We start from the raw sequence: 20,518 nt of genomic DNA on the forward strand, positions 1-20,518 counted from the left end.
TCAAAAGTGTTTGTCTTTGCAATGCTGGAGATTAAAGCCCCAATGGCAGTCTACAGTGGAAGCTGGATAGTTGGGAGGAGTAGGAGTAAGATGGAACCACACACAGGAGCCAGAGCCCACAAGGGTGGGCTGAAACTTAGGTCCATCAGGTCTTGTTTGCTTCTGACCTCAGTGGCAGGGGTGTCCTGCAGAAACTAGGACCCTTCACTGTCCTGGCTGATAGTCTGAGAAGCTGAAGGAGGATCTAGGGGGAGGTGAGGCAATGGTAGGTCCAGCTACTGCCTCATCATCCCAAAGGGGCCAGCTGAGAAGCCACAATGTATGTAAACTACGGAATTTCTGCTTCTGTCCTGTCCTCTGAAATTCCCACGCCACCCACATTCATTATTTAAAATACTAAAGCCAGTCATTGTTAGCCACCATTAGTGACCAAGAACTCTATGAGAGGTACAGATGATATAAGTGATGGTTTGTTTTTACATTACACTCAGCTTCTACCTTGTTTTCACCTGCAAAGCATGATCAAATTCAGGAAGGATTGCCAAGTACCTTTCTTTAAAGCCTTTAAGAGATTTTATTTCAGTATTTATAGGTGCTGTGGCCAGCGTGAAATTCTAATTTTGTGTACCATAGGTGCCATTGTGGCTGAAAGCACTATTCTGAGCTGAGCTGTAACAGTTTTAAAAGTTCATCATTGGAGGGATGGCTGGGTGGCTCGGTTGAGCCAACAGCTCTTGATTTCAGCTCAGGTCATGATCTCATGGTTCATGAGTTCAAGCTCCACCTTGGGCTCAGCACTGACAGCACAGAGCCTGCTTGAGATTCTCTTTCTCTCTTTCGGCACCTCCCCTGTTCTCTGTCTCAAAATAAACATTACACACACACACACACACACACAGTTACAATGTGATACCCTTAAAAATTTTTTTTTTAAAGTTCACTGGATAGTACTGTAAGAAGGATCACATGATCTGAAAAATATGTTAATACTTGAGATGGTTTGACTAGGGCATACTATTGCCACAGATTTCTGACATAAAATGCTTTGCAAAGGTAGTTTCTGCTAATTCATAGTATACAAATGATGGGCTTTTACCAAGTTGAATTTTGTTGTCTTTACAAGTGGTTTAACACTTCCTGTCCAATTATCTCTGGGGCAAGTTTCACCATCAGTCGTCTTTGAAACTTCCTAATTTCAAATATAACAAGTTTGGTAAGGATGCATTTTGTTGATTCTGAAAACATGGTTAAGGTACCTTTTGCTAGAGTTAACAGTAGAGACATACTGTGCCCCGTGCTACTCACTAATTCTCAATTTGAAAGACTAGGTTCACTAAAACAATCATTTACCACCATCCCCCAAGGTGTGAATAACAAACTGTACATGAACACCACCAGGAAAACCCATTTTTGAGTGGGGCGCAACACCAGTTCTAAGCAGGAGAAAGAAACTATAGTTGACACTTAACATGGGTGTGAACTGTACAGCTGCACTTATATACAGATTTTTTGATAAATATAGCACAGTACTGTATATTTTCTCATCATTTTAATGTTTTTCTCTAGCTTTGTTTCAAGAATATATAATATATATAATGAACAAAATATTTGTTAATCACCTCTTTGTCAGTAAGCCTTCCAGTCAACAGTAGGCTGTTAGTAATTAAATGTGGGGGGGGGGGCGCCCCCAAACCAACAGTCCCATGCCTCTGCCCCGCGGGGCCCGGGGGGGAGGTTGACACCGCTAACCCCTGTGTGTTCAAGGGTCAGCCGTTGGTAGTTCTTTGGCTACAGCTGCTATCAGCTTCTTTGAAAATGCGTTCATTTCCAGACCACTGTATGGACCTGCCCCCCCATAATCACAGCATCTGCTTTATGCTTCCCTTTGTGACGTGTGACAATTCTCTGTATACAAATGACTACACACAGAGGCAAATTGTCTCTAGGGAACAATTTTCTTGAAGACAAGAATCCTATCTCCTCTGATTCTGTACTAGGTGGCAGGAATATTGAGCACTTGTAAAGGGCCATGTCAGGTGACCATTTTACAGTCTCCCAAGTTTAAACAGTTTCTTCAGTCACAGTTGGAAGGCATATAGAATTTTACAGACTTAAATAAATCAACATAAAATCTAGATTTTCACGTGAGATTATCAAAATATATGGTTTTTTGATCTACTTACTTGAAACACAGCATACATAGAGCTTCATTAACTGGATTAAAAGGCACATTTTGAAAAGTCTAATATTGTGAAAAGTTTATTTGCATTAATTAACTCCTTGTTTTCACCATCATAAGAGATACATTTGCTTGCCCTCTGTGATCAGATAAAAGACATTTTGGTGGAGTGATAATACATAATACAGATATGTAGGCTCGTATCCCACCCAGAATGGGAGATAGTAGGTTGCCCTTTTAAAACCTGGATCAACCCAGAGGGGCTGATCCCTGAAAGACTGGGGATTCTTAACAAAGACTGAAGAATTCTTAAACAAAGTCTTTCCTGATTGCTTCATTAAATTTGAACTTTTTAATTTTATTTTTATTTAAATTCATGTTAGTTAACATACAGTGTAGTATTGGTTTCAGAAGGAGAATTTAGTGATTTATCACATATATAACATCCAGTGTTCATCACAACAAGTGCTCTCCTTAATATGGGTGCCCATCACCCACTGAACTTTTAAATAAGCTTCTATGAGAGTAAAAAAAAAAAAAATTTGGAATGGATAATCTACTATTCTTTACGAAAGAAGAAGATAAGAGTTAAAAACAAAATCCAAGTGCAAAAGTTTTCAGTAGTCTTCCTACCTCCAGTGTACCCCAGCAAAATATTCACAGCTTTTAGGAGCTTGATAAATCCCAAGCTGCAATTTACCATGTTTCTTATCCACTAAGTTGTCTGTATGTCTGAAAAAATCTGCAGTCTACTCCTGAAGCATACCATATTCCCACAAAGCGAGGGAGCCTAAAAGCAACAGTGCCCACTGCTGTTCAGTGTCTCACACCTCATATAATCACCGACAGGATAATTCAGTCTCCAAGTCACTTGATCAACAAGCATTCCCAAAATAATAGGGATCAACTTCTATTCAATAAACCTAATCTGGGTTTACCAACTTTTTCCACAAAATTCAACAGACCCACACAAGGTAGTAATTGGTCTTTGAATTTTTAACTATGATTACTTCATTATAAAATGTATTTAATAAAATGTCAACATATGCAATGTAGTATGTTTCAGCATGAAGATGCAGCTTTAAAGATGTTTATTATAAAATTTTCTTATGGTTGATGCTTTGGATTTTTAAATAAATCACCTCTTCAATAAAAGTCTCTAAATTCATTCAAATTAGTTAAAATCCTGGAAAAAGTTTAAACTATTTGGTCATTCTACAAAATTTGACAGATGCATTCTGACACATTTATCAGTACACATTTAAAAAACATTTCTTTAAGCTCTTTAATACAGCATAACATTTTATGACTGTAATACATTATTCTCCCTAATTTATTTTCATTCTTGGACCTTCAAACCATCTTGGAATAAATATGAAAAATTTTAAATGCAAAAATGAGTAACGCATGATTTCACTTCGGAGATTAATTAAAATCAATAAATATTTTCTTGTGACTTAAAAAAATAAACAGTAGGAATTGTTGATCCTGTGTACATTTCTGGAATTTAGCTGGTAACAAATATTGTCAGCATATAAAATGTTTTTACCTTACTTTGAAAGCATTAAATATGTAGGGGCATCCAAAATATGTGGGTTGTTTTTTTTAAAACTGACACGAATGCATCCATGTTCCATTAAAAACAAAATAATCAGAATGATGTGCAGTTATTAGGAAGCAAGTTTAAAAATTTGTGGAGTATTTTTAAAGTGCTGAGATTTGGAAGAGGAGTATCTTTAAGCATGCTAACCACACCTTATCATGAACACAAAAAGGACTTTTAAACTCAAGTTTAGAAAAAAAAATTGAGGTTCTATGAAAGGAAGATTAGTAACAAACATTTTCCATTGAAGAAAGAATTCAGGTAAAAACAAATAGCACCACGATGAATTGCACTAAGGTGCTAAAGGAGGTACCTTATTCCCTGCAGAGTGAACGCTCCTTCTGAAATGTATTGCAACATATAAATGCAATTGTTTAATGGTTACCATTTGGTTCATTCATCTACAGAAAACTGCATTCCTTCTAGTTCATTATATTGAACAAACATTCAAATTACTGAACTATACATAATGTTACATAGTTTACATTTTATGAAAACAAAGCTTGAAGGAGTATTTATAAATATCACCTTGAATATAAGATGACAAGTTTAAAAGGGCTTCATATCTCTTAAGACATTTAATTTATGTTAATGGTCCAGGAGTGTTTTAGATATAGATATATTTATATGCATATATATTTCAACAAGAAGTGTAAAAATCTTTAAAAACAAATCACAGCACTTAGAGCTGTTTTACATAAGAAGTACTCAGGGTCATTAAGGTGTCAAACTATTACACTTATAATATGTATATTTTTAAAAAGACTGAAAATGGCACATCAGGAAACTTGCTGAAATTCTTTTTAAAGGCCCATTTCATCATATCATTTTACTGATGTGTCGATTCAATGTAATTCCCTTTTCTCCGTGGAATATTTGTCCCTTCTATTTGGATTCACTTCTGGGGTCTCTGTATTCTCTTGCTTTCCTTGGTCAGATGACATCATTTTCCATGTCAGTTAAAGATCGGGAAAACGGCTTGGGTCTTCCTTATAGTCATCAGGTATAGTAAAGATGGAGCCATCAAATTCATCATATCGAAACTCCTGAAAAGTCACAGTGGCTGTGATCGTAGGAAACACGGGAATATCTAGAGAGGACGATCAATGATAACACCGTAAAATAAAGTGATCATCTATTTATACACCATAAATACTATTAGAGATATCCATACTCCTTCAAATGTAAAAAAGCATTACTCAAGGAACTGATAAATCCTAAAATATGTCTAATAGTGAGTGTGTCTAGTTTGGAGAAGGGTTTCTATTGGTGAAAAGAGAAACACACCAAGGCATCAAGAATCACACCAAAAACACAAGTTCCCATTGCTTCCCAGTCTTAAAACTGTAACGCCAGACTCCACTGGTCTTTTGATCTTTTACTTGGGGCAAAGAGACAGAAACATTTGTGCTTTTTGCATTCTGGCATCTTTTCTTCTTATTATAGCATAGATGCTATTCTTAATCTGAGCTGATTTATTACCATTCTAATACAAAAGAAATACATTAGTCCCGTTTGTTTTAAAATACTAACTACAATCCATCACTTAAATATATGTGATAAAAAAATCCCATCAGAATTGGAATAATTGGGGTAAGAGTTCTAGACCTTTCACCAAAGACCTGAGGTATGAACCATACAGTTAGTTGTCTAGAGGGGGAAAAATCCCAAGTAGAGGGAACAAGCCCAAAAGCCCTAAAAAAGAAAGTGTCTGGTGTATCCTGGGAACAGCTAAGAGACCAATGAGGGGAAGATAAGGAGGAGATGAGGTTAGAGGAGAAACAGGGACCTACATCAAGTGGGTTTGAGGTCCAGAAAAAGTCTTTGGCTTTTACTCTCCAGGAAATGGGAAACCAATGAAAGTTTGTCAGCAGAGTAGTAACGTGCTTTGGCTTATGTTTTAGCAGATGCAATGAGAATATAATGTAAGGTGACAAGAGTAAAAGGAGAGATGTGCTCCAGAAGCAGCAGCCAGACAGGCAGGAAGAAAATCAAGAGAGAATTCTATCAAGTCAGAGGAAATCTGAAGAAAAACTATCATTCATTCAGACAGGACTCTACAAAAATAGAACGCTACAGATCCTGGAGAGATTAAGAAGGATAACAGAAAAGCATCCACTAGATTTAACAATATAAATATCAATAATAAACATAGAGTGGAAGAGATAAAGAAAACCTGCAATGAGCTGCCGGGTTGTTTCTAGTTGGGGCTTTTACAATCAATTCAACCGGTAAGGAGTGATCCAGCTTTTCCACCTCTGCACAAACATTTGGTGTTGTCACATGTTTTATTTTAGCCATTCTGTTAGGTTTGTAAAGTAACACTTAATTTTAATTTGCATTTCCCCAATGGCTAATAATACTGAACGTTGTTCATGCACTTGTTTTCCGTTCGTATATCCTCTTGGATGAAATGTCTGTGTCTTTTGCCCTTTTATAATTGGCTTGTTACTGATGAGTCTCAAAAGTTCTTGTGTTTTCTTTCTTTTAACTAGGTATTTCACAGAGCAAACAGGCTTTACTTTTGATAAAGTCCAATTCATTGATTTTTCTTTCTATGGCTCATACTTGTGGTATGAAGTCTAAGAATTCTTTGTTTAAACCTATATCTGTAAGGTGTTTTCTGTTTATTTCCCAGAAGTTTTACAGTTTTACAGTTTTACATTTTAATTCAATCTCTGGTCCATTTTCAGTTAATTTTTATATAACCACAGGACTCAGGTGGAGGTTTCCGTTTTTCCTTTGGATGTCCAATTGCTCCTGCATCATTTGTTGAGAAGGGTAGCTTTCCTCCATTGAACTGCTATTGCATCTTTATAAAAAATCAGTTGTGCATATTTATGAGGGTCTATCTCTGGATTCTTTGTTCTGTTAAGTTGATTTATATATTTATCCCTCAGCCAATACAACACAGTCTTGGTTACTATAGCTATATAATAAATATTGAAATTGAGTAGACTAATTACTCATACTTTATTCTTTTCAAAATTGCTTTGGCTATTGCTGTGCATTGAATTCTTTCCCCTCCAAAAATCTGTGTTCCAGTCCTAACTCCTACTATCGAATGTGACCATTTTTGGAGACAAGGTCTACAATTTGCAGAGGTAATCAAGTTAAAAGTCATTAGAGTGGTCCCGAATCCAATATGGCAAGTGTCCTTACAACATGGGAAAGTGTGAAGACATACAGCAAGAACATTCATGTGAAAATGAAGAAAAAGACTGAGGTGATTCTTCTCTTTGTATATGGCTTCTTCAGCCAGGTACTGATTATATATAACTAACTTATAGTCTCCTGGTGTCATCACTTTAGCAGTTCAAGTGAAGTAGAAAAACTTTGCCTCCCTTTATGTCCCTTCACCTTCTCCCATTTACAATATAAGTAGAAAGTAACCATGGAGATAAAAAGTAGACTTTCAAGTAGCCTGGCTACGAAAAGCAAAGATTAAAGGCAAGTGCTGGGTACGACAGAGTTCAAGGGTTTGTTTTATATTTTACTTAGTTGGTTGAAATTTTTTTTTCTTTTCTTTTCTCTTTTCTGTTATTAATTTATTTTTGAGAGAGAGAAATGGCACAAATGAGCAAGGGGCAGAGAGAGAGAGAGAATCCCAAGCACGGAGCCTGAAGCTGGGCTCAAAGTGCTCACCCGATGTGGGACTCGAACTCACAAACCGTGAGATCATGACCTGAGCTGAAGTCCGATGCCTAACCTGTTATGCCACCCAGGCGCCCCAATTGGTTGAATCTTAAAAGGAGATAGATCTGAACAAAGTCTGACAGCTAAGAGAGAAAAAGCAGTAAAGAAGAGAGTCTGAATATCAAAGAGAAATAGGGGGAGATTGGTAGAGCAAGCTTTTTAAAAGAGATGGGAGGAAAACAGATCCAGAGTACAAATGGAGAGATTATTCAAGCTAAAAAGAGAGGCACCACTTCCACTGAGACAGGAAAGATAAAGGAAAAGATGGAATTGCAGCAAAAAAAAGGTCTGTATGGGGAGTGGTAATAGGGAGGTATTGTTTCAGATCATGTTTTTTTGAAGCAAGCTTCTTTTTATTATTATTATTATTTTAGAGACAAAGAGAGAGAATGCGAGTCGGGGAGAGGGGCAGAGGGAGAGAGAATCTTAAGCAGGCTCCATGCTCAGTGTGGAGCCTGATGTGGGGCTCGATCTCACAATCCTGGGATCACGACCTGAGTCGAAATCAAGAGTTGGATGCTCAATGGACTGAGCCACCCAGGTGCCCCCGTGATTGTCTTTTTTTGGAACAAAGGAAGCAAAAATCATCTGCTTAGACTGTGGGAGCAAATAGTGGAAGAAGAATGGAACTGGTGAAAAGAGGTTCAAATTTAGCCTTTGAGCAAAATGGAAGGAGAATAAAAAGAGATTTAAAGCTTTGGCTGATTTTGAAAACATACACTTGTCTTAACAACAATTTCTAAATTTTTTATAATTTTCCCCCTCAATTGTATTTTTCAGACTGAACACAGAAACAGAAATGGTGGACCCAGACCCAGGACCAGAGTTTTATAGGAATTTAATGCAAAAGAGGGACAAAAAGACAAAAGAGAGAAAGGTAAACAAATTCCTGAAAACTTTAAGTATACAAGCAAAAGATTGTCAATTCCTTGTTAAGAATGTGGTTCTAAACAGAGAAATGCCTGCAAAGAAGTATTGCAGACTCTTTTTTCCTTTTCACATAATCAGATTTTTCTTTTGCACACAAGTCTATATTGTATTGTGGGCATTTGGGGTTTGGGACTTAAATAGATGTGAATGCAGGGATAGTTTGAAACTGTCATAAATTCAATCCCTGCCCACTACTTTAGTTTGTCACTGTGCCTCTTTAAATACAGCACCTACAAGGGAGTCCATTGCTTCAACTATTTTCTGGCTACAGAAAATTACAGTGGGATTTTAAGCAGAAATGCTCACATAATGATCCCTACCCACAGCTCAAACACACATCTCTTGATCACTTTAATTTTCAAATCATTTCTGCCTAAGGTCTTATCACTAGTTTCTTCAAGTAGATACTGGGTTCCCAGTGATTTTTCATCACAAAGGGAATCATAATGACATTTTGAAAGCATGCTTTAAAATCCATTTTAACCCTCAAAATGCTTACTTCCAGGTTGGGAAAGTTGAGAAGGTTATGTTTTTAGGAATTAAAGCATTATTTCTGAGAGAAAAGCATTTTGGCCTAATTATTGTGAAATGTGGTTTCAATAATGTTGAATAAAAAAATAAAATATATCTGAGGGATTATATAAAGGTTATATTTATTATATATTATTTTTCTCTCCCACTGGAATGCAAACACTAAGAGAGACTTTGCTGTCTCTAACCCCTAGAAAAGCATCTGGCACATAGCAAGCACTGATTAAATATCTGCTGGCATATTAATGCCATCCAAACATAAAATGGGTGGTATGAAAGGTTCTCCTGAAGCTTAATGCTAAATATAAGTCTAAACTCCTAAAGAAACTTTTAACAGTCTCTTGTTCCCAGTTTTCTGATATACTTAAATAGTTAAATATGCACTACTGTTGCATACAAAATGGGAGTTTACTATTTTTAAAGATCATGCTTAAGATGAAATTAAGTTTAGGGGCGCCTGGGTGGCGCAGTCGGTTAAGCGTCCGACTTCAGCCAGGTCACGATCTCGCGGTCCGGGAGTTCGAGCCCCGCGTCGGGCTCTGGGCTGATGGCTCAGAGCCTGGAGCCTGTTTCCGATTCTGTGTCTCCCTCTCTCTCTGTCCCTCCCCCGTTCATGCTCTGTCTCTCTCTCTCCCAAAAATAAATAAACGTTGAAAAAAAAAATTAAAAAAAAAAAAGATGAAATTAAGTTTAAACATTTAAGACTGAAAAATGAGGATTACTTTACCCATGAATACCGACTGCTGATCCCAGAAACATCCCCACTGCTCAGAAACTCAAGAGTCTGCTAAAACTTAGGGCTAAATCCAGTCTCCCTATTTCCATGTTAAAAACATTATCACAGTGCATTGTAAGTTTACCCGCACCCCATTGTACAAAATACTCACATATCCCTTATATGTAAGTTAAATCCAGTAGAATTAGAAATGCATTGGGCACTTTATATAGTTGCAAACATGAATCTCAATCCGTATCATCACAGAAAAACTATAAAAACATAAGCAACTAGGAAATCATTTTCCTTCAAAAGCACATTTCTTATTAAATGTTAGTAAACTGTTCCATGTTTCTAATAGGCAATGAAATTACCTATTAGGAAATGTAAATTTTCTCTTACCTAGTTTTACAGGAAAGCCTGGAGGAAGCTTCATCTGAACAAATTCTCTAAGCTTGTTAAAGTGCTTGAAGGGAGCTATTACTTCCAAAACATTCAATAATCTGAAAAATGGAAGGAGAAAAAAATGTTATCATTTTTCAAATTGATTTGTGTCCTTATGTTGTTTTATAACTATATGCATCAAACTCAGACAGTATTAACTTCTAGATGTTAAGGATGAGGAAATGTCACCTCCTTCATCCTCATGACTCTTTATTATTCTTTTTACTGTCAAAGTTCACAACTTTTACATTTGAATGTGAAGCCACAATTTCCACACTGTTTGACTTTAGATCTATACTTAAATGAACTCAAGGCTTACACCCATGTTCTTTCTGAAGTCTACACTTTCCTGAGTTCTTTACTTAGCCTCACTGTTTGAGTGGCTGTATTTCACTGTCAATTCTTTATGTGTGATGGGCTCTTATGTGCTTAGTATTCCTTGATTTCTTGCAGATTTCATAAATGAGTGTTCTGTTTTGCTAGAGGGCAATCTAGCTGGCATAAAATTTCAGCTTATGCTTCTTTCCCTCTGAATTACAATTTCATGATGTCTCCCAGGATTCAGTATTACACTAGTCATTAACTAGAACTTCTCCTTTCATCTTTTGGTTGGATGGATTTCATTTTTAAGTAGTAGTGTTTTCCTTTTTAAAAATTTTTTTAATGTTTATCTTTATTTTTGAGAGACAAACAGAGTGTGAGTGGGGGAGAGGCAGAGAGAGAGACACACAAAATCCAAACGAGGCTCCAGGCTCTGAGCTGTCAACACAGAGCCCGATGTGGGTCTTGAACTCACAAATGGTGAAATCATGACCTGAGCTGAAGTCGGATGCTTAACCAACCGACTGAGCCACCCAGGGCCCCTAGCAATAGTGTTTTTCTTTCAAAGTAGACCCATAGCTGCTATATTTCTTGAATTCTTCTGTGTTTTCTTCAACTGCCTTGCTATGTAAATGACATCTTAGCCAGATACACTACCTGATCACACTTTCTTTGTCTCCGAAATGCCAGAGATGTGAAAAAATGTAAAGCCAGGTTTTTAACCTCTTTTTTGGATTTGTCAACAACTGAAGTCCAATAGTCTAATCGGGATAATTATTGTTACAATCATTATTGATTTTTCTCATTAGAACATAATATTATGTTACAAACTCAGGGTTTCCTTACAGAAAAAATGTCTTTTATCCTATTTTGAATACTATTTTGTTTACATTTTGGAGGCTCTCTATATAAGTGGATCACCAATAATCCTTATGTTGAACCCTCTTTATCCTCCATAAACGCTACTTCTCCAATTCCTTTAATCTCTTTTCATAAATTCATTACGAACTATCGGATTTTATTTTCCAGCCACATCTACTGTGTTCACTGTTGTTTCTAATGTATTTATTTTGCAACAGTGTTATTAGTGCTTAATTTATTTCCTTAGCTTTATAGTCTTTTTATTTCATTCTATTATCATCTCATCTTAGAATGATCTATTTCACTGATTTCACATTCCTTTTATGTTTTTCTTTTTAATTTCTTTTATGTTTATTTATTTCTGAGACAGAAAGAGACAGAGCATGAGTGGGGGAGGGGCAGAGAGTGAGGGAGACACAGAATCAGAAGCAGGCTCCAGGCTCCGAGCTGTCAGCACAGAGCCCGACCGTAGGGCTCAAACTCACAAACTGTGAGATCATGACCTGAGCTGAAGTCGGTCGCTCAACCAACTGAGCCACCCAGGTACCTTTTACGTTTTTCTATAGCATTTACAAGGAATTTTCTTCTGTTCTTTGACCTATGTTATATTCTAGAATGAATTCTTTGTCTGGCTTTTATATGCTATGTTTCTTTTTTTCAGAAGGAATGGTTATAATGACCACACTATAAATACTAATGTACCTGGTTTTTTTTCACATATTAACAGTGAAATTGGGATAACTCCTAAAATTGATAGCATATTACAATTAGCCACATTTTCTTCCTTATTAGAACATAAAACTGGTGTATCCAGTTTTATGGGTCAACTGGATCCAAGACAGGATGAATTATGCAGATTTGTATGCATGGCTAATGCCCTTGCCACATCTGGGAACTATCAATCTCCCTCTCTGATCTATAGATTGAGGACTATACATAGCTCATTCTATTTTTCTATATTTGGGTTATTGAGGAGTATGAGGCATGTATATCCTTGGTAAAAAAAATATGACTCTTTCTTTCTTTTATGAGAATTATTTTTAATATACTAGGCCCGTTTAGAAGGGGAAGGAAGTAAGAAGGAAAAAATAGCCTGCAGCTTCAACTTACCCCTTACTTTAGAGAGGAGGCTAAAGCTATAGTTCTGTCAGCCAGCTCTACCGACCCACCTCTCCCATTCCACCCATCTCTCCAAAATGATTTTTTTTTTAAATGAGCATCTGATAAGTACAGGTTTGAAAGGACATAGTCAAGATGTTCATTGAAGTATTGTTTACAATGGTGAAAAACTACAATTAAAATGTTTATCAGTAGGGGTACAATAAAATAAAGGATAGTACATCAATACTACAAAATACCAAGGAAAGAAGAAAAAGACATAAAAATGTAATTATTGTGCAAATACTGAGATACACTCATTTTTATTTATTATTTATTTAATATAACTCATTGTCAAGTTAGCTAACATACAGTGTATACAGTGTGCTCCTGGCTTTGGGAGTAGATTCCCATGATTCGTCACTTGCATACAATACCCAGTGTTCATCGCAATAAGTGCCCTCCTTAATGCCCATCTCCCATTTTCCCCGTTCCCCCAACCCCCTACCCCCATGAACCCTCAGTTTGTTCTCTGTATTTAAGAGCCTCTTATGGTTTGCCTCCCTCTCCGTTTGTAACTTATTTTTCCTTCCCTTCCCCTATGGTCTTCTGTTAAGTTTCTCAAATTCCACATATGAGTGAAAACATGTATCTTTTTCTGACTGCCTTATTTCACTTAGTATAATATGCTCTAGTTTCATCCACATTGTTGCAAATGGCAAGATTTCATTTTTTTCACCACCGAGTAGTGACCCATTGTGTGTGTGTGTGTGTATAGACACATACATATATGTGTTTGTGTATATATGTGTGTGTATACGTGTGTGTGTGTGTGTGTGTGTGTGTGTGTGTGTGTGTATAGATATATATGTGTACATATACCACATCTTCTTTACCCATTCATCAGTTTATGGACATCTGGCTCTTTCAAATTATTTGGCTATTGTTGATAGTGCTGCTATAAACATTAGGGTACATGTGCCCCTATGAATCAGCACTCCTGTATCCTCTGGATAAATTCTAGTACTGCTATTGCTGGGTCATAGGGTAATTCTATTTTTAATTTTTTGAGGAATCTCCACATTGTTTTCCAGAGTGGCTGCATCAGTTTGCATTCCTACCAACAGTGCAAGAGGGTTTCCGTTTCTCCAAATCCTCGCCAACATCTGTTGTTTCCCGAGTCATTAATTTTAGCCACTCTGACCGGTGTGAGATGGATCTCAAAGTGGTTGTGATTTGTATTTCCCTGATGATGCGGGACGTTGAGCATCTTTTCATGTGTCTGTTAGCCCTCTGGGTATCTTCTTTGGAAAAGTGTCTATTCATGTCTTCTGCCCATTTCTTCACTGGATTATTTGTTTTTCAGGTGTTGAGACTGGTAGGTTCTGATACTAACCCTTTATCTGATAGGTCATTTGCAAATGCCTTCTCCCATTCTGTTGGTTGCCTTTCAGTTGTGTTGATTCTTTCCTTTGCTGTGCAGAAGCTTTTTAACCTGATGGGGTCCCAATAGTTCATTTTTGCTTTTATTTCCCTTGCCTTTGGAGACAAGTCAAGCAAGAAACTGCTACAGCTGAGGTCAGAGGCTGTTAGCCCGTTTTCTCCTCTAGGGTGTTGATGATTTCCTGTCTCACATTTAGGTCTTTCATCCATTTTGAGTTCACTTTTGTATATGATATAAGAAAGTGGTCCAGTTTCAATCTTCTGCGTGTTGCTGTCCAATTCTCCAGCATCATTTGCTAAAGAGACCATCTTTTTTCCATTGGACACTCCTTCCTGCTTTGTCAAAGATTAGTTGGCCATACATTTGTGGGTCCAATTCTGGGTTCTCTATTCTATTCCATTGGTCTGTGTGTCCGTTTTTGTGCCAATACCATACTGTCTTGATGATTACAGCTTTGTAGTAAGGAATGAATTGAAGCCCCAGGCTATTTTTTTTTTCCTTCTTAGTTCCTTCCCCCTTCTAAACTTGCCTACTGTACACTCATTTTTAAAAGAAAAAACAAGGGGTGCCTGGGTGGCTCAGTCTGTTAAGCATCCGACTTTGGCCCAGGTCATGATCTCATGGTTCATGGGTTTGAGCCCTGTTTTGGGCTCTGTGCTGACAGCTCAGAACCTGGAGCCTGCTTCTGATTCTGTCTCCCTCTCTCTCTGTTCCTCCCCTGCTTGCACTCTGTCTCTCTCTCTCTCAAAAATAAATACAAGATTTAAATAAAATAAACAAACAAACAAAACTGGGGCGCCTGGGTGGCTCAATTGGTTAAGTGTCTGACTTTGGCTCAGGTCATGATCTCACACTTCATGAGTTCAAACCCTACGTTGGGCTCTGTGCTGACAGCTCAGAGCCTGGAGCCTGCTTCTGATTCTGTGTCTCCTCTCCCTCTGTGCCTCCCTCCCTCACACTCAGTCTCTCTCTCTTTCAAAACTAAATAAACATTAAAAATTTTTTTAAAAAGAAAAAAAGAAAAAAGAAATTAAAAAGCAAAACTCACAGAACAAAATGTAAACTATCCCTCAAGCTTATAAAGAATGCAAAAACACGCAGAAAAATCTAGACAAAAATACTCTAGTTATTCACCAATTAACTATTAGTGAAGTAGAAGTAAACTGTTATTTTTATTCTATAAACTTCCACGCTATTTGATTTTTTACAATAAACATATATTCATTTGCTACTTTTATAATTTAAAAACAATTTGAAAATGTATCTGGTTAAAGTAGTAAAAATGTTAATAATTTGTGAACGAGAAAATGTATATAAGGGTGACATAGTATCAAAGCAATGGCTATTTGCTTTTTCATTTCAAAGGCATCAAATGCAACACTCAGATGCAAATATCATTACAATCTTTAGGGTTTCACAGTTTCTTTCATAAATGTTTATAGTTTGTAACACACTTACGACTCAATTCCCAAGGGAAATTCCTGGCTCATGGCTATTGTAGCTTTAAACGTTTTCTTACTCTCTTTGCACACCAGTTCTCTACCCAGATGAGGAGCTCTAAAATGGGGGGAAGAAAATTAGGAAAACCTTTTCTACATGTTATCATCTTTCTATAAAGAATCTGTCATCTTCTAAGGACATCATTAATATTTTAATTTTTCTTACACTGTGTAGAAATCAATTTAAATTATGTTAAAAGGACTTAAGACATATACAAGAAATGAGACAAGGGTAAAAAAAAGAAGAAACTACCATAATGAAAAGTTCAGAAAAATGATCAAACGCAACAAATTTCATATTGAATATAATTTCAATAGCCACTATTTTTAGGAATAAATCAAATCACTAGAAAAAATAAACTTTAAAAATATTGTATATCTCTAAAATCACTTATCCAATTGAATCTCTTTTACTGTGTACACTTCTTAGCACTAACCAATAAGAAGAAAAAAATAAAGAACTTTACATTAACTATAGACTATTATAAGATGGAAACATTTTGGAGAAGTTAGAAAAGTATAATAAAAAACCCTAAATAGAAAAAAAAAATAGTCATGACAACTTCTTCGTAATTGTGGAAGTAGGCAATATTTTATTTTCTCCACCAAAGGAATAATATTTTCTATAAACAACTGTACCTTCTTTGACACAGTTGGCCAGAAAAAAAAAATCTTTTTACTTATTCATTTAAAATAAACCACTTTAGGGCACCTGGGTGGCAGTTAAGCATCCGATTCTTGATTTCAGCTTAGTTCACAATTTCACAGTTCCTGAGATAGATCCCCAAGTCAGGCTCCATGCCGACAGCAGCTGACAGCAAAGGGCCTCCTTGAGATTCTCTCCTTCTCTCTCTGCCCCTCCCCAGCTTGCATGCTCTCTCTCTCTCTCTCAAAATAAACTTTAAAAAAAAAATAAAATCATTTATCCACTCATCATCCTTTTATTCAATAAATATCTACTATATACAAACCATGTAATTGGTATTCTAGTAAGGATCAGTAATATAACATTTTGTAAATAATTTTCTTTAATGTTTATTTTATTTTTGAGAGAGAGAGAGAAAGAGAGAAAGTGAGCACAGGCAGGGGAGGGGCAGAGGCAGAGGGTACAGAGTATCCGAAGTGGGAGCCCAATGTGGAACACGAACTGGCGAAGCACAAGATGATGACCTGAGCCAAAGTCGGGTGCTCAACCAACTTAGCCACCCAGGTGCCCCAGGATCAGTAACAAAACATTAAGCAAAGTCTTTTGTAAGGATGATGAGAAGAAGTCTGGCACAGGCTAAAACAAAGAGATAAATGATAGGAGATGAGCTTAGAAAGGTAAAAAGTAGAAAAGCAGTGCATGGCTTTTCCCACCATGTAAAGTCTCAGCAGAGTAACAGAATATAAAAGTTCACACATAATAGAAACACTCAAATAAGCAACTGCAGTGGGAAATTCCTCACATTATATTTTCTTTGAATGGCATCAGAAAGATGTGGGACAAAAGGAAAGTGTTTGAGCATCAGGCAATATGAAAAACAACCATTCCATTCTGATCACACTTAATCATATTTTTAAAAGAAAAAATAATTGCTTCAGACAAAACCATAATAGTAATTCTAAGATAATTTTACACCTGAATATTCATGTTTTTCCAAATTGTTCTTTCTAAAAACCAATGAACAAAATAAAACCAAAAGAAAAAAAAAAACCCTTACTTTCCAAAATAAAATAAAAAAACTTACTTTCCATTTTCAGCAGATATATATTCTTCCCATGTAATAGTGTTCTGAGGAGGAGGGGTAAGGGACTGTCTTCGAACCGGCTGCCAAAAAATAAAAAGAAACAAAGAAAGAAGAGACAAAGAGAGGGAGAGAGGAAAGAAAAATGTCTTATTTTAAAAATATAAAATAAAAACATAAAATAAACTATTTAAATTGCTAACATACTTAAATTAAATCTCTTCAATATAATGCTTTAGGAAGTACTTCTGAGATAGTTCCATGGTGATTTAAGCTCCATCAGTAAGATTATTTTTTTTTCTAAATCTCAAATAAGACAAGTATCAAAGTAATCAAATCCATTCATTCAATGTTTTAATCATCTAAAATATTCCTGATATTATGCCAGATGTTAAACATGGGAACAAAAGAGAAATATAAAAACTAACCCGGACTTCAAGGAATTTACAATTCAGAGTTGGAAAGAAAAAAAAAAAAACAAACATACAGACATAACAGTTAGTCAGAATTATAAAATATTACATGATTAAAGGCCAAATGAACTTACAAAAAACTGAGTAGTACTGAAGTTCAGAAAAAAGAACAACCTTCTATGGACAATAAATTGAGACTAGGAGATGGACGCTCAGATTTAAATGAAAACAAAATAAAAAGTATATTTTAGACAAGAAGAATTAATGGTAAAAAAAAAAAAGTAGTTGATGTATTTGAACTGAAAAGGGAAGTTCAGAAGAGAGAGTAACAAAAGTGATAAAGATCATATCAGTTTTTAAAACTTACATGTTGTCTTTGTTAAATATCAATTTGTATTACCACAGGATGGATTTGCAATAAGGACTAAGGGAGTGGCCGCAGAAATTGAAAACTGCCAAGACAAACTCACGGAGCAAAGGGCAATCGATGAAAGACTGATATAAATAACAAGATAAAGAGTTGACACTGGGAGAGGGCCCCATTCAGAGAAGTACCTTTCTTTCTGGATATTATGAGCATTAGATGTTAATAGGTAGGATACTAGAGCTGTTAAAATCAAGAATTTTGAAGACAGCAAACTGGGTTGGAATCCCAGCTCCACTGGTAGTTATAGAAATTTGGGCAAGTTACATTCTCTTATGTCAATTTAACTCACCTGCAAAATGGGAGATGACCACCTATCTTATAGTTAAGAATTCAAGGAGTTAATGTATAGAAAGAGCACACTGCCTAGAACAGAATAAAGTATTCAGTAAATAACAGTAACAGTTATATCCAGGGAAGTTTCTAGAGGGCAGTTACAAAAAGAAAAGGGAAGAAATCAGAGTTAAAGATATGGGAATTCTCTGACTAGATAAAAAAAAAAAAAAAATATATATATATATATATATATATATATATATATATATATATATATATGAGAAAACAGAGGGTTGATGACTAAGTCCTAAAAATAACATGCATTGGTGGTTTTGGGGGGTGGTGGGAGAGACAGAAAGAAGCCAAATATTAATCAATACAGAAAAAAGAAAAATCAGAGCATCAACTTGTCAGAGAGGCCAAAAGACTGTTAAATAAAATGATACAAAGACTTTTAAAGAGAAAGAAGCCTGAAAAGGGGCCATACATTTTGTTGGTCAGAAGTCATTGAGATCTCTGAATAGCATCAAAGGATGTCGTTAAAAAGGAAACTAACAGTGTCTGAACATAGGCAGTATGAAAGCTTTTCCATCTGTGAAAAGCTTACAAGAGACACACAGAAAGTAGGTTATCATCCAGAATAATGGGGGCTATGATTTAGGGATCTAAAGGAGGACATAAACTCACAGAGAAGGTGTTTCTGACTCAGACTGGAGTGGCCAAAGGTAAGTGCCAGCAATCATGGCTCCTGAGCAGTTGAGTAGAAAAGAAAGAACAAAATCACCAGTTGAAGGAGACTGAGGAAAGCACAGTGGTGAGAAAAATGTGGTGTACTGGAAAACTGCAAGTGTAGTGTGTGTACTTAGTGGGAGTAGAGTATGTGAAGACAAACTAGTAAGAAACAGGGATAAGGGAGCAAGACAGAAATGAGAAACAGTAGTTTGTAAGGGTTTTGTGCACTGAGTAGATCTGTATTTTTCTCAGGAAGCAACAGACAAATATTTTGAACAATATAATGTGTTTTGTTTTTTTTTTAAACACACACATTTTGGAGCCAGACTGATTAAACCCTGTCTTCACCAATTACCAACGGAGTTTGGACAAATTATTCAACCTCTTTTGTCTCAGTTTAGTCAACTATATAACCTCACAAGGTTGTTGTGAGGATAAAAAAGGCTGGTTAAATATAAAGTACTTAAAACAGTGCCTGACACATAGTAATTACTCTATACATTTTAGCTATTGAGCACAGGCATTACAAAGTTCAATCTATTTCAGGCAGAGCACTCTGGGAGCTGTGTGTAAGTTACAAAGCTATCTCTGTAATCCAAATGAGAAATGACAACAGCCTGCTGTTTCAAAATGGAAGGAGAAAAATAGATTCAAGAAATCTTCCACATTTTGTATTGATCAGACACAAGGGTAAGGAAAGCTAAAAGAAGTCTAAGGACAAATTTCATGTTGCTGGCTTGGGTAATAGTAGTGATAATGGTGCCATCACTCAAGACAGAGAAGACAGGCAGGAGGAACAAAATTGTTTGATCAGATTTAAATATACTAAATTTCAGATACTTATGTTTATCCAAATGGAGTTGATGGAAAGCACTAAAGATCTGGTGATTAGGAGAAAAGTCACAGTCCAAAGTATATTTTGGGTGAGAGTTACCAGTGTTTAAATGATAACAGAAGCATCATCAGACCAATGAGACATTAGAGACCACTAGTTGTCTACCTAGTGTCTATTCTCCCATTCTTTATTGTAAAATAAATAAATACATACATACATAAATATATAAACAAACAAAACTCCCATTCAAATTTTTCGCTACACATATGACTTACTAGATTAAAGACTTATTTTTCTAGCCATCCTAGCCAAGTGTTACTATGTTACTAAGTTCTAACCAATGGGATGTGAGCAGAGTGATGTGTGCAACTTCTGATTGGGTCCTCAAACAATCAGGAGGACAAAATTTTGGTCTCCTTCCAAACTATTCCAAACTATTATTAGGAATTACTACTATTCCTGCTAGCTGCAATACTAAATACATAATAAATAATCTTAAACCATGTGGATGAGAGTCACATCTAAGAATAGCAAAGAAATAAGACAAAAAAAGAGTAGGTCTGAGATTAACCCACAGAGCAACCACACAAACTCAGATTTTTACAGAAGAAAAAAGTAATCAATACCAATTTAATACATGAAGTAGGACACTACACACAAAGCTGTGGTATGTGGCAATGGCTTAGTACAATGACAAGTAGGCTTAAAAGGTAGTTAATGACCCTCATAAATATTGTGATATGAGGTAAAATAGTACCTTGTAGCATTGCAAAAGACAGACAGATATATG

The 20,518-nt window shown here is 36.1% G+C and overlaps 1 protein-coding gene across 2 annotated transcripts in view; it reads right to left on the reverse strand.

Annotated features, from left to right (window-relative positions):
• Positions 1–2,241: 2,241 nt before the first annotated feature.
• Positions 2,242–20,518, reverse strand: part of ANKRD13C (ankyrin repeat domain 13C) — a 92,074-nt gene continuing 73,797 nt past the window's right edge. Inside the window, exons 10-13 of one of the 2 annotated variants that reach the window (XM_040470623.1) lie at positions 17,052–17,131; positions 15,281–15,379; positions 10,057–10,157; positions 2,242–4,872 (exon numbers count right to left, since the gene is read on the reverse strand). In XM_040470623.1, coding sequence (XP_040326557.1) covers positions 4,742–4,872; positions 10,057–10,157; positions 15,281–15,379; positions 17,052–17,131 — 411 coding nt within the window. In that variant the 3' untranslated portion in view covers positions 2,242–4,741. The remainder of the gene's footprint in view (positions 4,873–10,056; positions 10,158–15,280; positions 15,380–17,051; positions 17,132–20,518) is intronic. The other variant, XM_040470624.1, reaches the window with a different exon arrangement.

This window comes from Herpailurus yagouaroundi, unplaced genomic scaffold (assembly GCF_014898765.1).
Source record: "Herpailurus yagouaroundi ecotype Mexico unplaced genomic scaffold, PumYag 77, whole genome shotgun sequence".
In the NCBI taxonomy this organism is placed as follows: Eukaryota; Metazoa; Chordata; class Mammalia; order Carnivora; family Felidae; genus Herpailurus; species Herpailurus yagouaroundi.